Genomic DNA, 16640 nt, shown 5'->3' on the forward strand with positions numbered 1-16640 from the left:
TAATTTAAGGATGGAAGACATTTCGTATCCATTGCATCATTTGTGCATCTAGATCTTGAATCCACTGTTCTATTCAATCTGATGAAAACTAATTTTGACTTTTAGACTTTATTATATAAATTACTGTTCACATCACACAGGGCAAATCTGTAAAAGTTCTAATTATTCGCCATGGTTAGATTTTTTAGCCTTTCAATAGTTTAAATAACATTTACATATTTTCATACTGCTCACATGACATATGCTTATTGTAATAATTAAAAACAAAATTTGAAAAAAAGAAATTATCTCTGTTCAACCTTCTACAAAGAATGTATTCTAGAAAATCATTTAATGTGTTAGTGTGATATCCAAACATTTATCTATGTATTTATAGGCATATATAATATTTTAACAAAAATAGAATCACAGTATATATACAATTTTAAATTTTCTTTTCACTGTACAAAACTTTTCAATGTCATTCTCTCTAGGTCTTCTTATATATGTACAGTAATTTATTTATTCAATTTTAATTTTTGGAAATTTCTGATTTTTTGCTGATATTAACAATGCTTCTGTGAACAATTTTTCAATAAAGCATTGTTTTATAGTTCTGTCTTAGAGATGTACCTCCTAGGCTAAAGACTAACAGATTTTTAATGCTTTTTGAAACTTTTTTTCTTTTCAAATCCCTTGTAGGAAAATTATCCCATTTTATACTTTAGCTAGTTCACCAGAAAGTCTGTTTTCTCAGGCTTTAACAACAATGGATATTACCATTTTCCTAATTTGTTAAAAGTAGTATTTTTTTTATATGGATAATTTATTATAAGGCAAAACAACACCAGAAAAAGTAACAAATGGAATTTTCAAAATGTGTTAAAAACAATCCCTCTGTCTTTATTGCTTAAATCTCATCTAGAGTTTTCAGAGCAGTTTGAGAACACGATGAAGAGCAACAGCAAAAGCAAAAGAACAAAATAAAATAGGTTTTCAAAATAAACTCAGAAACAGGCTTGAGGAGGGAAAAGGCCAGGGGAACATAGCCCAAACTTTTCAAACAGGAAAAGGCGTTGCACTAATAGAAATCAGTGACTTCATAAGAGAATTAAGCAGAACCCTGTCCCTGGTTGCTTGGATGAAGTTAATCCAGCATTTGATAGAACTATAGTAGTTTCTTAAAAACTACAGATTCAGGAAACCTTTTTTGTTCCTTGCCAGGATTCGGGCAGAAGCATGGACCACCTGAGTGACTAGCTAACCTATGGCTAGCAGAGTAATTGTCCCTACGGACCATCCCCGGAGGCCAAAGCTCAGACTCTGTGCAAATCCCAGCACAGATCTCCAGTCACGTGCTTAGGGCCCTTGGGAGATCTCTGGGTTTCTGAGACTATAATCAGACAGGGGTGCTGCTATGTAAATGAGAAACTCTAAAGAAAGCACTTTAGACAACACAGCATGGAGAAAACCAGCTTTCCCTCTGATTTTCAAACCTGACGTCTCTATGTTACCCAATTGGATTTATTTCTGATCTGGTTTTAGAGCTCGTAGTATTTTAATTTCTGACATCAACCATCTCTCTGGATGAGTAAATTTGGTGGCTGGGGAAGTCTGAGGAACAAAAGGGGGTGCTTTCCTAATGCTCACGAACAGGAATTTAAAACAAAAACCCTTAGAGACCTGAAACACGCACACACACTCCTGGCATAAGCTTGTTAATGTACTTTACTAAAGAGGCTTTATTTCCCTGAGCTCATTCTCATTATCTGAAAAAAAAGTTCTATTGTTCTTTTAAAAATACCCTCTGTCCCTTCCCTAAAAAGTGGATGTGAATGATTTCTACAGGGTTATTTCAAAAATTAATTTCGAGAAAAATATATTTTAAACTTTGCGCCTTTTAATGTGGCATTTGTGAAGTTGGGCATAACCACCTAAAATGATTATTTTGAGTAGAAAAATGTATATTTTCATGATGTAAAGTCATTTAATGAAGCTAAATGACCTCCTAATGCTGCCTCATGAACCATGAAGATTTTATAGACTATCCCTGTGGGGGCTATTGATGCCATCACTTCAAACACTCAGTACTTGTCTACGCAAGTCTTAGTAAATAGTGCTTTTTTAAAATCAACTTTTAAATATTGGCATCAATATATCTACCAGGCTTCCATTTTGGGTGTAATTGATTTCTATGTCCTCTTTATGAATTTATTTAAATAATTTTATTTAAATTAGATACCATTTTAAATGAAATTTTCTTTCTTGGAATATACACAATAATTTTTCTACCTCAATCAATAAAACAGATAAAGAAACTTTTACTAAAGATATTCCCTGGATAATCAGTACTCAATGGTAAATTTAAAAAAATTAGTCCTATTGATCCATGTTTCTCACCAATTAAATATTCAGTTGTTTATCACTTATTCCTTCTCTCATTGCAACAAATATTACTGGCTGCTTTCAGAAGCACAGCATAGCCTTAATTGTTGATATAGAGACAGAAAGAGATGCATACTCTGATCATATTTTTAGAGAGAGAAAATAAATAAATCCACATACCTTTTCTTGACATTGTTCTTTTTTTATTTATTATTATTTTTTATTGATTTCAAAGAGGAAGGGAGAGAGAAACAGAAACATCAACGGTGAGAATCATTGATTGGCTGCCTCCTGCACACCCCGCACTGAGGATCGAGCCTACAACCCAGCCTGTGCCCTGACGGGGAAGCGAACCATGACCTCCAGGTTTACAGTTGACGCTCAAATGCTGAGCCATGCCGGCCAGGCTACATTATTCTTTTAAAAAGTTTAAAATTTCAAAATGCATTTATAAAAGACATTTATAAAAGGCATATATTGCCTTATATGACTATTACAAATTAAAATGAAAACATCAAATGCCGGAATACTACATTGCCTTATTGGATTCAAACATTTGATGCTTCAAAAGTTATGAAAACAAAACAAAACACACACAAAAATACTTATGAAGCCCTAGCCGGTTTGGCTCAGTGGATAGAGCGTCAGCCTGTGAACTGAGAGGTCCCAGGTTCAGTTCAGGTCAAGGGCACATGCCTGGGTTGTGGGCTCAATCTCCAGTAGGGGGCGTGCAGGAGGCAGCCAATCCATGATTCTCTCTCATCATGGATGTTTCTATCTCTCTCTCCCTCTTCCTTCCTCTCTGAAATCAATAAAAATATATTTTTAAAAAACTATGAAAAACATCTTAAAGTAACTATACCCTTAAAATTACTATTTATTTATAGACAAATGCTTCCCCATTGTTCTTTTCTTGTTTCCTATATAATTTTGTCCCTGATTTATATTATTTTCCTATATATTATCTTTTCATATTGTTAGGAAATATTTCCAGATTTCCTACTTTTTGCAAATTCTATCCAAAATCTTAAGGTAAGATTTAAGTAATCTTGAATTAGTGACTTCTTTCAAGCATCCTCCATTCCATAGTTAGTTAGCCATTCTTTTGCATGTATTTGCTTTTATATACACGTTTCTTTTAATACCTTAATTCTGTTGTTTTCTTTTCCTTTCTATTAGAACAAATAACACATGTAATTATTGTAGAATGTTAATTACAGCCTAAGCCACTCCCATAGACTTTTCCACTAATCTTTAAATATATGACATCAATTAATGCCTCTTGAATAACACTTAATAGCACTAATAAAAATGAAACCTTACAGTGATAAGATTTGTTTTTATTATATTTGAAATGGGAAATAAAATTACAGACTTTTTAATATTTTAAATAATTAAGAAGGAAGTCATTAATTGAAATAGGTAAGTATTCAGTTAATTTATACTCCTGAGTGAATCGCATCTCTTTTGCCCAATATTGGGTCACATGGTTTAGTAAAGTTCACACGGTTTAGTAAAATTTTCTTGTTGGGAATACACCCGATATACTTTTCTACTTCAACCATTCCCTTTAAGACATTCCCTTTTTGTAAACATTTTCTTAATTAAATTAGTGTGTGTGTGTGTGTGTGTGTGTGTGTGTTTGAAAGAAAAAATAGAGATAATTTTAGTATTCAAATAAAATCAATGTACTTTTACAGAATTCACTCTTGATTTTTATTCTCAATAAGGCGTGATGGTGGGGAGAGAGAAGAGTTTTCAGAGACAATTGAATGATTGAATATTACGTCTACTCTAGGATCAATCTGGTATTAATCAGCAATTAAGTGCACAGTTTCTAATAAAATTATAACATCTGCCGGTTCCTAGAGAGAAGACAGGCTAATGCTGAAGGAAACAAAAGTTTGGATAGAGCAATTCGAAAGAGATTTGACAAGGGCACAGATGATAGAAGCAAACTTGCAGGATAAATATCAGGTAATGCATGAAAACGAGACTTCAGTTTTTAAAAGCCTTGCATGAGTAAGATTCATATATGTCATTTAATCTATGTTTAATATTTCAAGTGATATGAATGAAAAAAGTCCATAAAGAAATCATGTGCATTATCTTGCTTGCATGTGATTTAATAATTGTGTTTCTACATAAATGAGAGGTTTGAATTGTGTGGGTCCACACTGTGTATACAGCTCTGAGGCTGCGTGACTTTTCCAGAACTCAGAATCTTATAAATAACCCAGAACACAAATACCTAGTTGTTTTTATAGAAGTCATGATTTTGCAGATGTCACATAACAACAAAAGCAATCCACCAAAAAATGGTTTCAGTACCAAATTAAAAAATACTATAGAATAAGCGGAATTGAATACAGGATTGCGCCGTGCATATTTGGAGTGGGCCCATTAATGGGATCAGTTTCTACAGCCACCTGCCTAGTTCCACACGATTGCATTCAGGTGAGGCAGGCTGGTGGTTGTTTGCCCCAGTCATGTTACACTATTATTAACTGGACTTGGCTTCCAATTTCTACCTCCAAGGCACAAAATCATGTGACAGATTTCCCAATGAAATTGTGACTTATTCTATGCAGCACTGACATTTTCCTCATATTTAAGGTAGTGTTGCATTTTAGTAGCAAAGCTATACTATGTGTACATTATATTTCAATCATTTGCACTACAAAAAAGGTATCATGATGTGAGAGAGTCAACATGGCAAACAATAAAAGATTTGTCTATTGCATTGGTGTGTGACTTCATATAACCATATCTACAAAATGTGCCTGAATTTAGATGGATGATGCCACCGATACGACATTTGATAAAGTTGGCAAAGCAGACAATGTGTAGGATATGCTTTTTTTTTTTTTTGCTTTGAAATTCAGTGTAATCTTTTCCCCCCCAAAATAAAATTTTCTGGGATGAGCTCCATTAAAATAAATGATTAAACCAATAAATGGAGAATAGAAATGCAAGGATGGAGTACATGTACTTATTTGGTCCATTAGTGAGTTTTAGTTTTAGCATAAATTGTCATAAACGAAATTTCAAGTTGTAAAAGTACCTGTTGCACAGGTGCTATTTTGTAAATCAGAACCACAGGATTAGAAAAGCACAAAACAGAAACACTCCTCTGGGCCAGTATGATCACCAGTTTTGTGAAATAGGGTTAGAGATCATCTGAAATCTGAACAGAGGGAACATTTCCTTTTGTTTGTGGGTTTGTGTGTCATCAACATTTTCTCTGTTTCCACTTTCAAATAATAGTGTATTTTCCAGTTTTTCCATGCATAGAATTTTGTGGAATAACATTGAAGATTGATTTCATGTTTTGGTAATTTTTTATTAAGTTTAATAGGAGTCCCTGTGGTAAAATATTGATTCACCATCTCCCCCCAGTGTTCTTTATGTAGATTTACATGTGTGTTCACTCTGAGATTTGGACATTCTTTTAGACGTGTTTGTTATCTGTTAAATTCTGTAGGGCCAGCCTCATGTTCTTTAACATCAGTATACATGTTAGTGGTATTTTCAATTCACATGTGAACATGGAGTCACCTTTTAGGATGTGTTAATTTACTATAAAATGTGTAGAAAGTACTTAGCCTGGGGCCTGGCTCATGGTCAGGGCATGATGAATGGCAGCTGCTATTCTTATCATGTCTGTTATTGTTATTATCAACAACATATATTGAGTGTTATCCAAATATAAAAGGTTGTTATTTAGGAAATGTAGTTTCCTTTGCTTTTTTTGACTCGTTGCCATGTTGTTGCTGTTTTTCCTCTTCTAGTCATTCAAGCACTTCAGAGTCCAATATGAAATGAAAAGGAAACAGATTGAACATTTAATACAACCATTACAGAGAGACGGTAAATTGTCACTTGACCAAGCATTGGTGAAACAGTCCTGGGATCGAGTGTCCTCCAGGGTGAGTTCCCCCACGATTAACTCCATGGGGCTCACGTAGTTTAGTCAAGAACATTTTCCATCATCCTTTTCCACACTGTGATGTTGCATCGGGTCCCCTGCCTCTGCCTGAAGCAGGAAGGGCTTTACTGTGGGAAAATCTTTGTCCTTTAAGTTAATGGAAGTGCTAATATAACACCTGTCCTGCCTCGCCTGCCCTACATGGGCTGTCACCACTGACCACATGACAGACTGAAATCTTGGAAGACCATGAGGGCTACTTCCCACTTTACACAAATTAACTCTGGGTTGTTTAACACTGGAGCCTTCACAACTTCTCCATTTTCCGTAATCATGTTTCATCAATAGTTAATAATCTCCCTATATTCACATTCTTTTTATATTCTTTAATTTAACCTATCTTCTTACCTAGTCTTTCATGAACCTGAAGGAAAATTGCTCAGTAACTTTTGCAAACTTAAAGACCAAGATTTCAAAACCTGTGACATTTCTATCACTAAGAGGGCTATTTGCCTTGAACTTCCCTATTTTCTTTGTTTCTATAATCTATTTTTCCCATAAGTTTCATCAAATACTGGCTTAGTTTCTAAGTACCTTACCCCATTCTACCTGGCATTCCATCAAGCTGGAAAAAGGTGTTTGAGAACTGACTGAAGTGGAAGACATGCAGACATGGTTCAGAATTGTATGATTATAAAAAGAATCCGGAACACTTGCCTGCGTCCAGAGATGTCTAGATGACCCTGGTTTTTCTGATAACTGGCATGTGGGGTGATCCACATGAGCTGGTGCATGAATTCCTGCATCCCTGAGCTTGTCCGCACCCCAGTCCTTGTACTGCAATTTCCTCCCTATCCTCAGAGCACCAGATTGAACACAGATAATTTCTTACTTGATATTTATTAAGTTAACCTGAAATGATTAACGTAAAGCTTTATGTAGGCTTTAAAATCATTTGGGGGAATTTTAGGAATTGCCTCTGTACTGGAGATAATTCGGTCTTTCTCCTTTTGCATTTCAGCTCTTTGATTGGCATATACAGCTGGATAAATCTCTCCCTGCGCCTCTGGGCACTATAGGTGCCTGGTTGTACAGGGCAGAGGTGGCCCTGCGGGAGGAAATAACCATTCAGCAGGTCCATGAGGAAACCGCCAACACAATACAGCGGAAGCGTGAGCAGCACAAGGTAAAAACGCTGATCAGGAGACCTTCCAGCGTAATGTGGTGTGGAGATGTGGCCAGTTTAGAACTCACACTGACCGGGCTTCCCGGGCGTCCATTCCTACTGACTCAGAGATGTCACACTGCGTATACAGCTCCGAGGCTTCGTGGCTTTTCCAGAACTCAGAGTCTTATAAATAACCCGGAACACAAATATTTAGTTATTGCTCTTATAGAAGTCATGATGTTGTAGATGTCACATAACAACAAAAATATCCACCAAAAAATGGCGGTAGTGCCAAACTGAAACTCACTGTAGAATAAGCTGAATGGAATAAAGGATTGCGCCGTGCATATTCGGAGTGGGCCCTTTAATGGGGTCAGTCTCTACAGCCACCTGCCTCGTTCCACGCTATTGCATTCGGGTGGAGGCAGGCTGGTGGTTGTTTCCCCACCTGGTTACACTGTTATTCATTGGATTTTGGCTTCCAGAAAAGCCTAGGTCACATCCATGTTGAGATTCCCAGAATATTAAAAATAGGGGGAAATGCTAAAGCCGTGTTACACTAATACCACCACTTTAAGCAATTAGCAGTTCACCCTAAAGACAATCCAAAAATTGTTTTTATGTAAATCCTGTAACAATTAAAACAATGCTTAACCAATGTGAATATTTCATACAAAAGGAGTCCCATAGGGTTGTACCAGTAAGTGTAGAATGCATATTGATTGCGGATAAATGTGTCAATTCAGCTAATATGCACCAGGGAGACTGGTGAAGGTGCCTCCAATCCAGAAGTTTGAGAAACAGCATGTGTTTGTGGTTCATTAAAAGACTTACATCTAATTGAAATGCTCCACCAAAGAGAAAATGCCCTACAATATTAACTTTGCTGTTTACTAGCATGAAAGATGCAGCAGAAATCTTAATTCAGAGTACACTCTAGGCGGCATCTGCCCCTGATGGGGTATGGATTTAAATCTGATGCATGCTGTTAGTCTTCTCAGTGATTATAGGATTTGAGGTTCTTCTTGTCTCTTCTGGCTCCCTGGAGAGAGAGAGACCCTGTGCCAAACACTAAGTGTGCAGCCGGAAGCATCTCTCTGCCAAAGAGCAGTAAACAACCATGAAAACCAGAAGTGAACTGGAGTGGGGAGGAGGGAAGGGTAGGAATCAGAGATGATGGTTATCTGAGACTGAAAACCAGACAGGATTAGACTGAAAGCCAGGGAACAGGATGAGAAGACAATAGGAAGCGAGCAGAGGCTGGTAGGGGCTAATTTAAGATGAAGTTCCAGGCAAGTTTCCAGAATGATCTTTTTACTGAGGTAGGAACTCATACTAGATCTGGGCATAGGTATTTGAAGTCGTAGAGTCATAAAGCAATGTAATTGTCAATTATAAGGTAAATTTTCATTCATTCAAAATATATTTATTAGGTGCCTATAGTAAGCTAAGCTTTGGGGATGTGAGAAATGTGAATCATGGTTAGGAAAACTAAAATGATAGACTTTTCTCAAAAGCAGAAAAATCAGTTCATCAATTCGGTATCAGTACTCTGCTCTGCTATATTGGGCTCACTTGAAAATGCAGTAAATTGAGAAAAGCACAATAGAGGACTCATCAATATGTCAGCAAGAATGTTTGAGAATATTATCTTCGCATCCCATTCCCAAAGTAATTACAGCTCATGCCATGGAAACTTAAATATGTCCTCAAGATCTAGAATTCTTGATTTTATACATTCATCACATTTTTTAATATAACACATGACAGTCTTTCATTACTTAATATATAAGCAGTCTTTGAAAATTGAATTCAGACAAATATATTTTTTCAAGAGTTCATTTTATGTTTTGACCAATGTTTCAGATGCCCTAATACTCAGTTATCTAGAAAGCTAACAGCAATAATCATAGCTAATTACACTTGAGGATTTAGCCATCTTTCAGTCCTAAGTACTTAATTTTGCTAAGCACTTGACATTGGGGATATGAAATAGGTATTATTATTCTCATTTTGCAGGTAAGTAAAGTTTTGGCAGAAAAAGGTTATGTGCCTTGTCTCAGCATCTCACCGTCCACACAAAATCACCCCAATCCCAAGTCTTCATTTCCTCTGTGCCCTATCCTACTGCCATTTCACTGCCCGCATCCTCCCGTGCCATCAATTACGTCCCTTTGTACTCTGCTAAATTCAGTTCTCAGTCATTCAGATTACTCCTTGTACACACGCTGCCCACCTCATCCAGGCCTCACTTTGTCCTACTCCCCTGGTGAAAGCACAGCCCTGGTGAAAGCCCACGCTCTGCCTAGCTCCTGCCCACACACATGCAGCTGACTGTGGCTCAGAAAATCACCCCGGGCATGATGACTAACCCAGGTGGGCCCTTCAGGCTGCCTGGCACTCCAAAGGCATTTCCCAACTCCATTCCCTCTCTGTTCCTGGGACAACTATTTCATACCTTGTCTCCTCAAACCTTCCACACCTCCTCCCCACTCCTTACTCTTAGCTGCTGACAGGGCTTCCTATTTCTCTGGGAAAATAGAAGCAATCAAAAAAGAATTTCCGCAAGCTCCCACGACCACAGCATCCCACCTACGGGCATCTGTGCTTGAATCTCCGTCCTCACTTCTGTTACTATGGGTGGACCATCTGTGCTCCGAGGGAAGGCCCACCCGCCCCATCTGCACTAGATCCCATCCTCCCTGCTCCTCTGCAGAGGGCAGCTCCCCGAGGGCTCCCCTTCTCTGTGGCTTTTCTCTCTCTTTTGCTGGATATTTCCTACCCACATAAAGTAGGCTGCTATTTCTCTCATCTTAAAAATTCTTTTTCTTTAAAAAAATAAAATAAAACGTGTCTCTTTCCTAACTATACTTTCCCATCTGGCTACTGCCCCTTTTTCCTCTTTCCTTTTACAACAGCAAAGCTCTTGGAAAGAGTTGCCTATGCTTTCATTTTGGCTCCAAAACACTCTCCCCCCATTCTTCCCAGAACCCATTCCAACCAAATTATCCCTAGCAATGCTGTGCATCCCAAGCAGGGATCTCCTTGACCCTCACTCAGTGGCCAATTCTCTGGCCTCACATTACCTCCCCTGTTGTTACAGAATAGGAGAGGGGCTCGTCTCCCCAGGTTGCTCGTGGGGGCGGGGTTCTTGGTACCGCTAGGATAAGCGTTTCCGGAGTTCCTCATGGGAAGATGAGATATTGTAGGAACCTTTATTTCTGTGGAATTACACCTCTGAGTTTTCAAGTGTCCATTTCCCTTAGTCCAGACGTAGAAGAGACTGGACTTCAGTAGCTGGGGCTTTGGTAGAGCCGAAATCAGAGTCAGTGTTCAGAGCTCCCTTCCAATGTTGGCGCAGGGTCCATCAGGCTAGTTTGCCTGGTTTCCCCACTAAAGTCTGTGAATCCATTGCGTGTGGGGTTCAAATAGCTGTGGACCGTAGGGGCAAATACAGGAGAATCAACAGAGTGTACTCCAAGCAACAAAAGCAACAAGAGATAGAATTCCTTTTAGATATAGATAGATAGAGATAGAGATAGAGATAGAGATAGAGATAGAGAGATATATATCTCCAAATGTTGATGAACTTGCAGTGGCCACACCCATTCTGGTCAACCATCTCTGTTCCCAGATGTTATTGACAGGCAAATACCTTTTCTATGTCACCCCAATGTTACTGGGCATGTGTCTGTCTTCTCTTTGTTGGATTTTTCCCCCTAGTGTTTTGCAGGGACTAGGCCAGTATCCCATGGGGAGTGTGAAATTGAAACTTCACAAGTGAAGCTGCCCCAAATGACATGCCTATAATATCTGGCCTTCCTTTTGCTTCTTTCCTATTATTAATAACTAGAGGCCCGGTGCACAAAAATTTGTGCACTTGGGGGGGAGGAGGGGTCCCTCAGCCCGGCCTGTGCCCTCTCGCAGTCTGGGACCCCTCAGGAGATAACGACCTGCTGGCTTAGGCCTGCTCCTGGGTGGCAGAGGGCAGGCCCAATCCCTAGGTGCAGCCCCTGGTCGGGCTCAGAGCAGGGCTGATTGGGAAGTTGGGGCGCCGCCCCCTGTCATGCACAGAGCAGGGCGGATTAGGAGGTTGCGATGCCACCCTCAGTCACGCTCAGGGTAGGGCCGATTGGGGGGTTGGGGCACCGCCCTCTGTCACACTCAAGGCAGGGTTGATGGGGAGGTTGCGGCATCACCCCCTGTCATGCACAGAGCAGGGCCAATCAGGGGGTTGGGGAGCTGCCCCCTGTCATGCACAGAGCAGGGCTGATCAGGGGTTGGGGCGCTCCCCCCTATCACGATCAGAGCAGGGCCCATCAAGGGGTTGGGGAGCTCCCCCCTGTCTCGCACAGAGCATGGCCGATCAGGGTGTTGAGGAGCTCCCCCCTGTCACTCACAGAGTAGGGCCAATCGGGAGTTGGGGCACTGCCACTGTCACACTCAGGGCAGGGCCAATGGGGAGGTTAAGGCTCTACCCCATCACACACAGAGAAGGGCCCATGGGGGGTGGGGGGGTTGGGGCGCCGCACCCTGTCACACACAGAGCAGGGCCGATCAGGGGTTTGGGGCGCTGCCCCCTATCACACACAGAGCTGCAGGGCAATCAGGGGGTTGGGGTGCTCCCCTCTATCAGGCACAGAGCAGGGCGGATAGGGAGGTTGTGGCCCCGCCCCCTGTCACACAGAGCCGCAGGGCAATCAAGGGGTTTGGGCGCTGCCCCCTGTCACGCTGATCACGGTGCGGGGAGGCCTTGTGGCTCCACTGATCCCGGTGCCGGGAGGCCTCGTGGCTCCGCTGATCCCGGTGCTCAGAGGCATATTACCCTTTTACTATATAGGATAGAGGCCTGGTGCACGGGTGGGGGCCGGCTGGTTTGCCCTGAAGGGTGTCCTGGATCAGGGTGGGGGTCCCCACTGGGGTGCCTGGCAAGCCTGGGTGAGGAAATGATGGCTGTTTGCAGCTGGTCACACACCCTTCAGGGTGGGGGTCCCCACTGGGGCACCTGGCCAGTCTGGGTGAGGGGCTGAGGGCTGTTTTCAGGCTGGCGGGTGACTGAAGCTCCCAACTGCTCCTTTTTTTCTTTTATTCTTTTTTTATTCTGGGCCAGCTTTAGCTCTGGCTCCAGCTCTGAGGCCTCTGCTGCTGAAAGCAGGTATCTGGTTTGTTGGGTTCTATAATCGAAACAATGTATCAACTCCAACTCTGATATCCCGGCTCGCTGAAAGCAGGTTTCTGGGATTTTGTTTAGCTTCTATATTTGTAACAATGTTTCAAACTGCAAGCTCAGAGGCCGGCAAGGCAGGCCGGGAACGTTGGAGTCCTCCGTCACTGAAGCAAGTAAGCCTCATGTTAGCTTCAAGCTGCCTGGCTGCCGGCCACCATCTTGGCTGGCAGTTAATTTGCATATCGCCCTGATTAGCCAATGGGAAGGGTAGCGGATGTATGGCTAATTACCATGTTTCTCTTTTATTAGACAGGATTAGCTAATTCCGGTGGTATCACTATCAGAATCATTTTACACAGTTACCCCTTTATCCTCGACACACTTTCTTCATTTGGTTTCCTAGTTTTCTTTCTCCTCCTATGGCTCTGACTTTCTAGTCTTTCCACAATATTTATTATGTGCAAAGCAGTGTTCTAAGCGTTTGTGATACACCCATGAGCAAAATAGGCAAAAAGCCCTACCCTTATGTAACTTAACTTCTAGTGGGAGGAGGAAGATCAGCAATAATAAACATAATAAATAAATGTTTGAGTAGAAGCCAAAGGGACAGGAAGTGTTAAGTGGTGTTGCATTTTTAAGTAGGGCAGTCAGTGGAAGCTCACTGAAAAGATGACATCACAAAGGGAAACACATTCCTACCTCAAGGCCTTTGCCCTTGCCGTCACTCTGGAATATTCTCCCCCTTGACTTGAAACGTTCTTCCACCGATATTCCCATGATGTGCCTCTTTGTCTCCTTTGGGCCTTTATAGAAGGGTTACCTCACAGTCCACACTTTTGTGGCCACCTCTTTGAAATTACACTCTCTTTCCCCCTTCATTGTAACTACTGTTTTGATCATTTACCTCATTAATTGCTTGATTTCCTACACTGTCATCTCAGCTCCATAAGGGCAACTTCATTGCTTGTTTTTTCTCTCTTGTATTCCCAGCTTCTAAAAATGGTTTTAGAAATATCCAGGCTTCCAAATTTTTAATTGGGTCAATATTGCTCATTCGTGTTTTCTAAGAATTTGTGCCATTTGCCTAACTTTTCAAAATTATTATCAGAAAATGGTTCAAAATTGTCTCTTCTATTTTTTGGTAATCTTTTCTGTGCCTACAGTTAAGCCCCTATGTTTGCTCCATATTGTTTCTTTGCACCTTCTCACTCTCCTTAATTGCACTTTTGGCATTGTTGGTTTTCTCTGTCATATCCTAACCATCTTTACCCATCTACTTTCTTACCAGAGGAATGATATTATCACTTTTTAAAAAATATTTTAATAGTTTATTTATTTTTAGAAAGAGAGGAAGGGAAATGGAGTGGGGACAGAGAGAGAGAGAGAGAGAGAGAGAGAGAGAGAGAGAGAGAGAGAGAGAGACATCTATGTGAGAGAGTAACATCAATTAGGCATCGAATCGGCAAGCTCATGGTGTACATAGGATGATGCCCAACCAATTGAGCCACACCAGCCAGGGCAATTATTACCACTTTTTTAATGGCATCACCCTGGCTGCTGTGTGAGAATAGATTGGGTTAAAGGGTAGGAGCCACTTAACCAGTTTCAATAATCCAAATAGAGTCACCAGAACCAGAGTGGTCATTGTGGAGATGGTGAGAAATGGTCAGATTCTGAATAAAATTTTAGGTCAGAGCAAAGAAAATTTTCAGCATTAGATATTGATTATGAAGGAAGGGGAGTCAGACATGACACTGATTTGGGGACTGAGTAACTGGGAAATGGAATTCTCATCAGTTCAGACAGAGAAATGATAAAACAGATTTGAAATAGAAATGTATCTGGATCATAGAAGGGAGGTAGAGAGTGACTGAAATACAGCAGTAGCTGCTCTGGGACAGTCCTCTGTCCTCTGGACCAGCTTGGCCGCACGTACTGCCCTCTTTCTGGGCGAGAGAGATGTGTGAGCATCTGTGCAGTTACCTACAGACTCAAAGCAGGTTAAAACATAGATACAGCCAAATACCAGTATGTCAGGATAGAAATAGTTTGCCCCTGGCTTTTTCTACAATGTAAAAATTAATATCCCGCCCCCAAATTAATGTCACGTATGTCAACAAACACATATGACTTCAAACATTTTAATTTAGAGCATGAGAGCCTTTCATTCTTTCCTCCCATCACGTGTTTCTCATAAGGCTTTAGGCTCTTTTTTTGCTTCTGTTTTCTCCAATTAATCCACTAAATCCTGGTGTGGGAGGAACAATATTCACTTAAACATATCACTCTGGTGGACTCAGGTGTCTTACTTTTCAGTGAGTGACAAGCTGTTGAGTATTTATTCTGCTATTGAGAAATAAACTAGGCTCTAGAATATATGGCATGAAATTGTTCACCTCTGTCTTGCTTTCCAATTGGCTAGAAATTGTGAAATTCATGTAAATCTTTATATAAATAAGTCTGTTGACAGTGAAAACCTCAGAAAACAAACCAAGGGAGATTCAAATTAATCTAAATAAATTATTCTAAATAAATTATTCAAATTATGGAGTTCTATACAGTCTGCAAAGAATACTTACAAACTTAACATGTGATATCTACGGGAAATTCCCTGTGCTTACTTGAAATCTTCCAACCATAAGGGTATTTTCCTAAAATGTGGTAATATAGTCAACTTACTTTAAATGGCAAGCAAATACCACTCTATGATAGCTTGCATGCATTCAAAATAAAAAACAAACAAACCATAGCGTCTAATATTTTTTTTTTGCCGTTAAAGGGTTAAACTAGTTGTGCTTAGTGCTAAGCTTTTAAAAACCAGCATATCTAAAAATTCCAGGGAGGAGAAAAATGCCACCAAATCACTGTGTGTGGCAATCATGCCATTTCCCTTTGGATCATGTACCTTTAAAACGTGTGAATGCATTGCTGTGCGAGTGGCATGTGTGTTTAAAAGAGGCCGTGATCGTTAGAGGCGGCGCTAGCCGGGGCCTGCAGACCAGCACGGGCTCCTGTGCGAGGGGAAAGCCTGCGACAGGCGCCGAGCCGCGCGTGGACGTGGGAGCAGCATTGAATTGTCGAACACGTTGACTCCTCGGCGCAGGCTGCAAATTATGCTTCTCAGCCTCCTGTGAACATGCTGCCTCATTTTTTTATTATTTTTTTCTTAAACCGTATCTTAGGATCTGCTTCAAAACACAGATGCCCACGAAAGAGCCTTCCATGAAATCTACCGGACCCGGTCGGTCAACGGGATCCCAGTGCCGCCTGACCAGCTAGAGGACATGGCCGAGAGGTAAGCAGATGGCGCAGATGAAGCCTCTTTGTAAAATGCTCGGTGAATGCCTTTTCCATCGCTTTTGTTTTCTTTTTTTTATGCATTTGTATTTTCTTGTACAGAAAGGCTTACATTTGGTAGAGTAAAATTGGACTCCCATAACATATGCTTAAGCATGCCAGCAGGCTAGCGTATCATTCATTAAAGAGTTAACCTGCTTGTGTTCAGAGCCTGGAAATCACAGAACTGGTTTCTTCAGAGGCTGTATTTTTATTCAGGGCTGTGAGGAACATTATGTAATATTGCAAGAACAGTGTATAAAAGAAACAGATGAGAGATGCTGGCAGGGGGAAAGAGCCATATCAAAGGCTTCACTCAATCCCGATTCGCCTTTAAACCCAGAGCCAGAAAAAGGAATCTGATCTCCAGACAGTGATCGATCAGCCAGAGTTTAGAAGACCCGGTGCCTGCTTTAGGTTCCTCCCGGACTGTGACAGGTTAAGTAAGCCCCGCTCTGTTACTTAGTTACATTCTGTGCATTCTCCTTGTTTTATTTCTAGGTTTCATTTCGTTTCCTCCACATCAGAACTGCACTTAATGAAAATGGAATTTCTAGAATTAAAGTACCGTCTGCTCTCACTGCTGGTTCTTGCAGAGTCGAAGCTGAAGTCTTGGATCATCAAATACGGGAGGAGAGAGTCGGTGGAGCTGCTGCTGCAGAACTACATCGTAAGTG

At 40.7% G+C, this 16640-nt stretch overlaps 1 protein-coding gene across 1 annotated transcript in view; it reads left to right on the forward strand.

Moving 5' to 3' along the window:
• Positions 1 to 16640, forward strand: part of SYNE1 (spectrin repeat containing nuclear envelope protein 1) — a 392090-nt gene that overhangs the window by 99731 nt on the left and 275719 nt on the right. The window contains exons 11-16 of the mRNA XM_059700015.1: positions 3346 to 3396; positions 4234 to 4341; positions 6156 to 6293; positions 7314 to 7478; positions 15810 to 15922; positions 16465 to 16633. Of these exons, the coding sequence (XP_059555998.1) occupies positions 3346 to 3396; positions 4234 to 4341; positions 6156 to 6293; positions 7314 to 7478; positions 15810 to 15922; positions 16465 to 16633 (744 nt within the window). The remainder of the gene's footprint in view (positions 1 to 3345; positions 3397 to 4233; positions 4342 to 6155; positions 6294 to 7313; positions 7479 to 15809; positions 15923 to 16464; positions 16634 to 16640) is intronic.

This window comes from Myotis daubentonii, chromosome 6 (genome assembly GCF_963259705.1).
Source record: "Myotis daubentonii chromosome 6, mMyoDau2.1, whole genome shotgun sequence".
NCBI classification, from domain to species: domain Eukaryota; kingdom Metazoa; phylum Chordata; class Mammalia; order Chiroptera; family Vespertilionidae; genus Myotis; species Myotis daubentonii.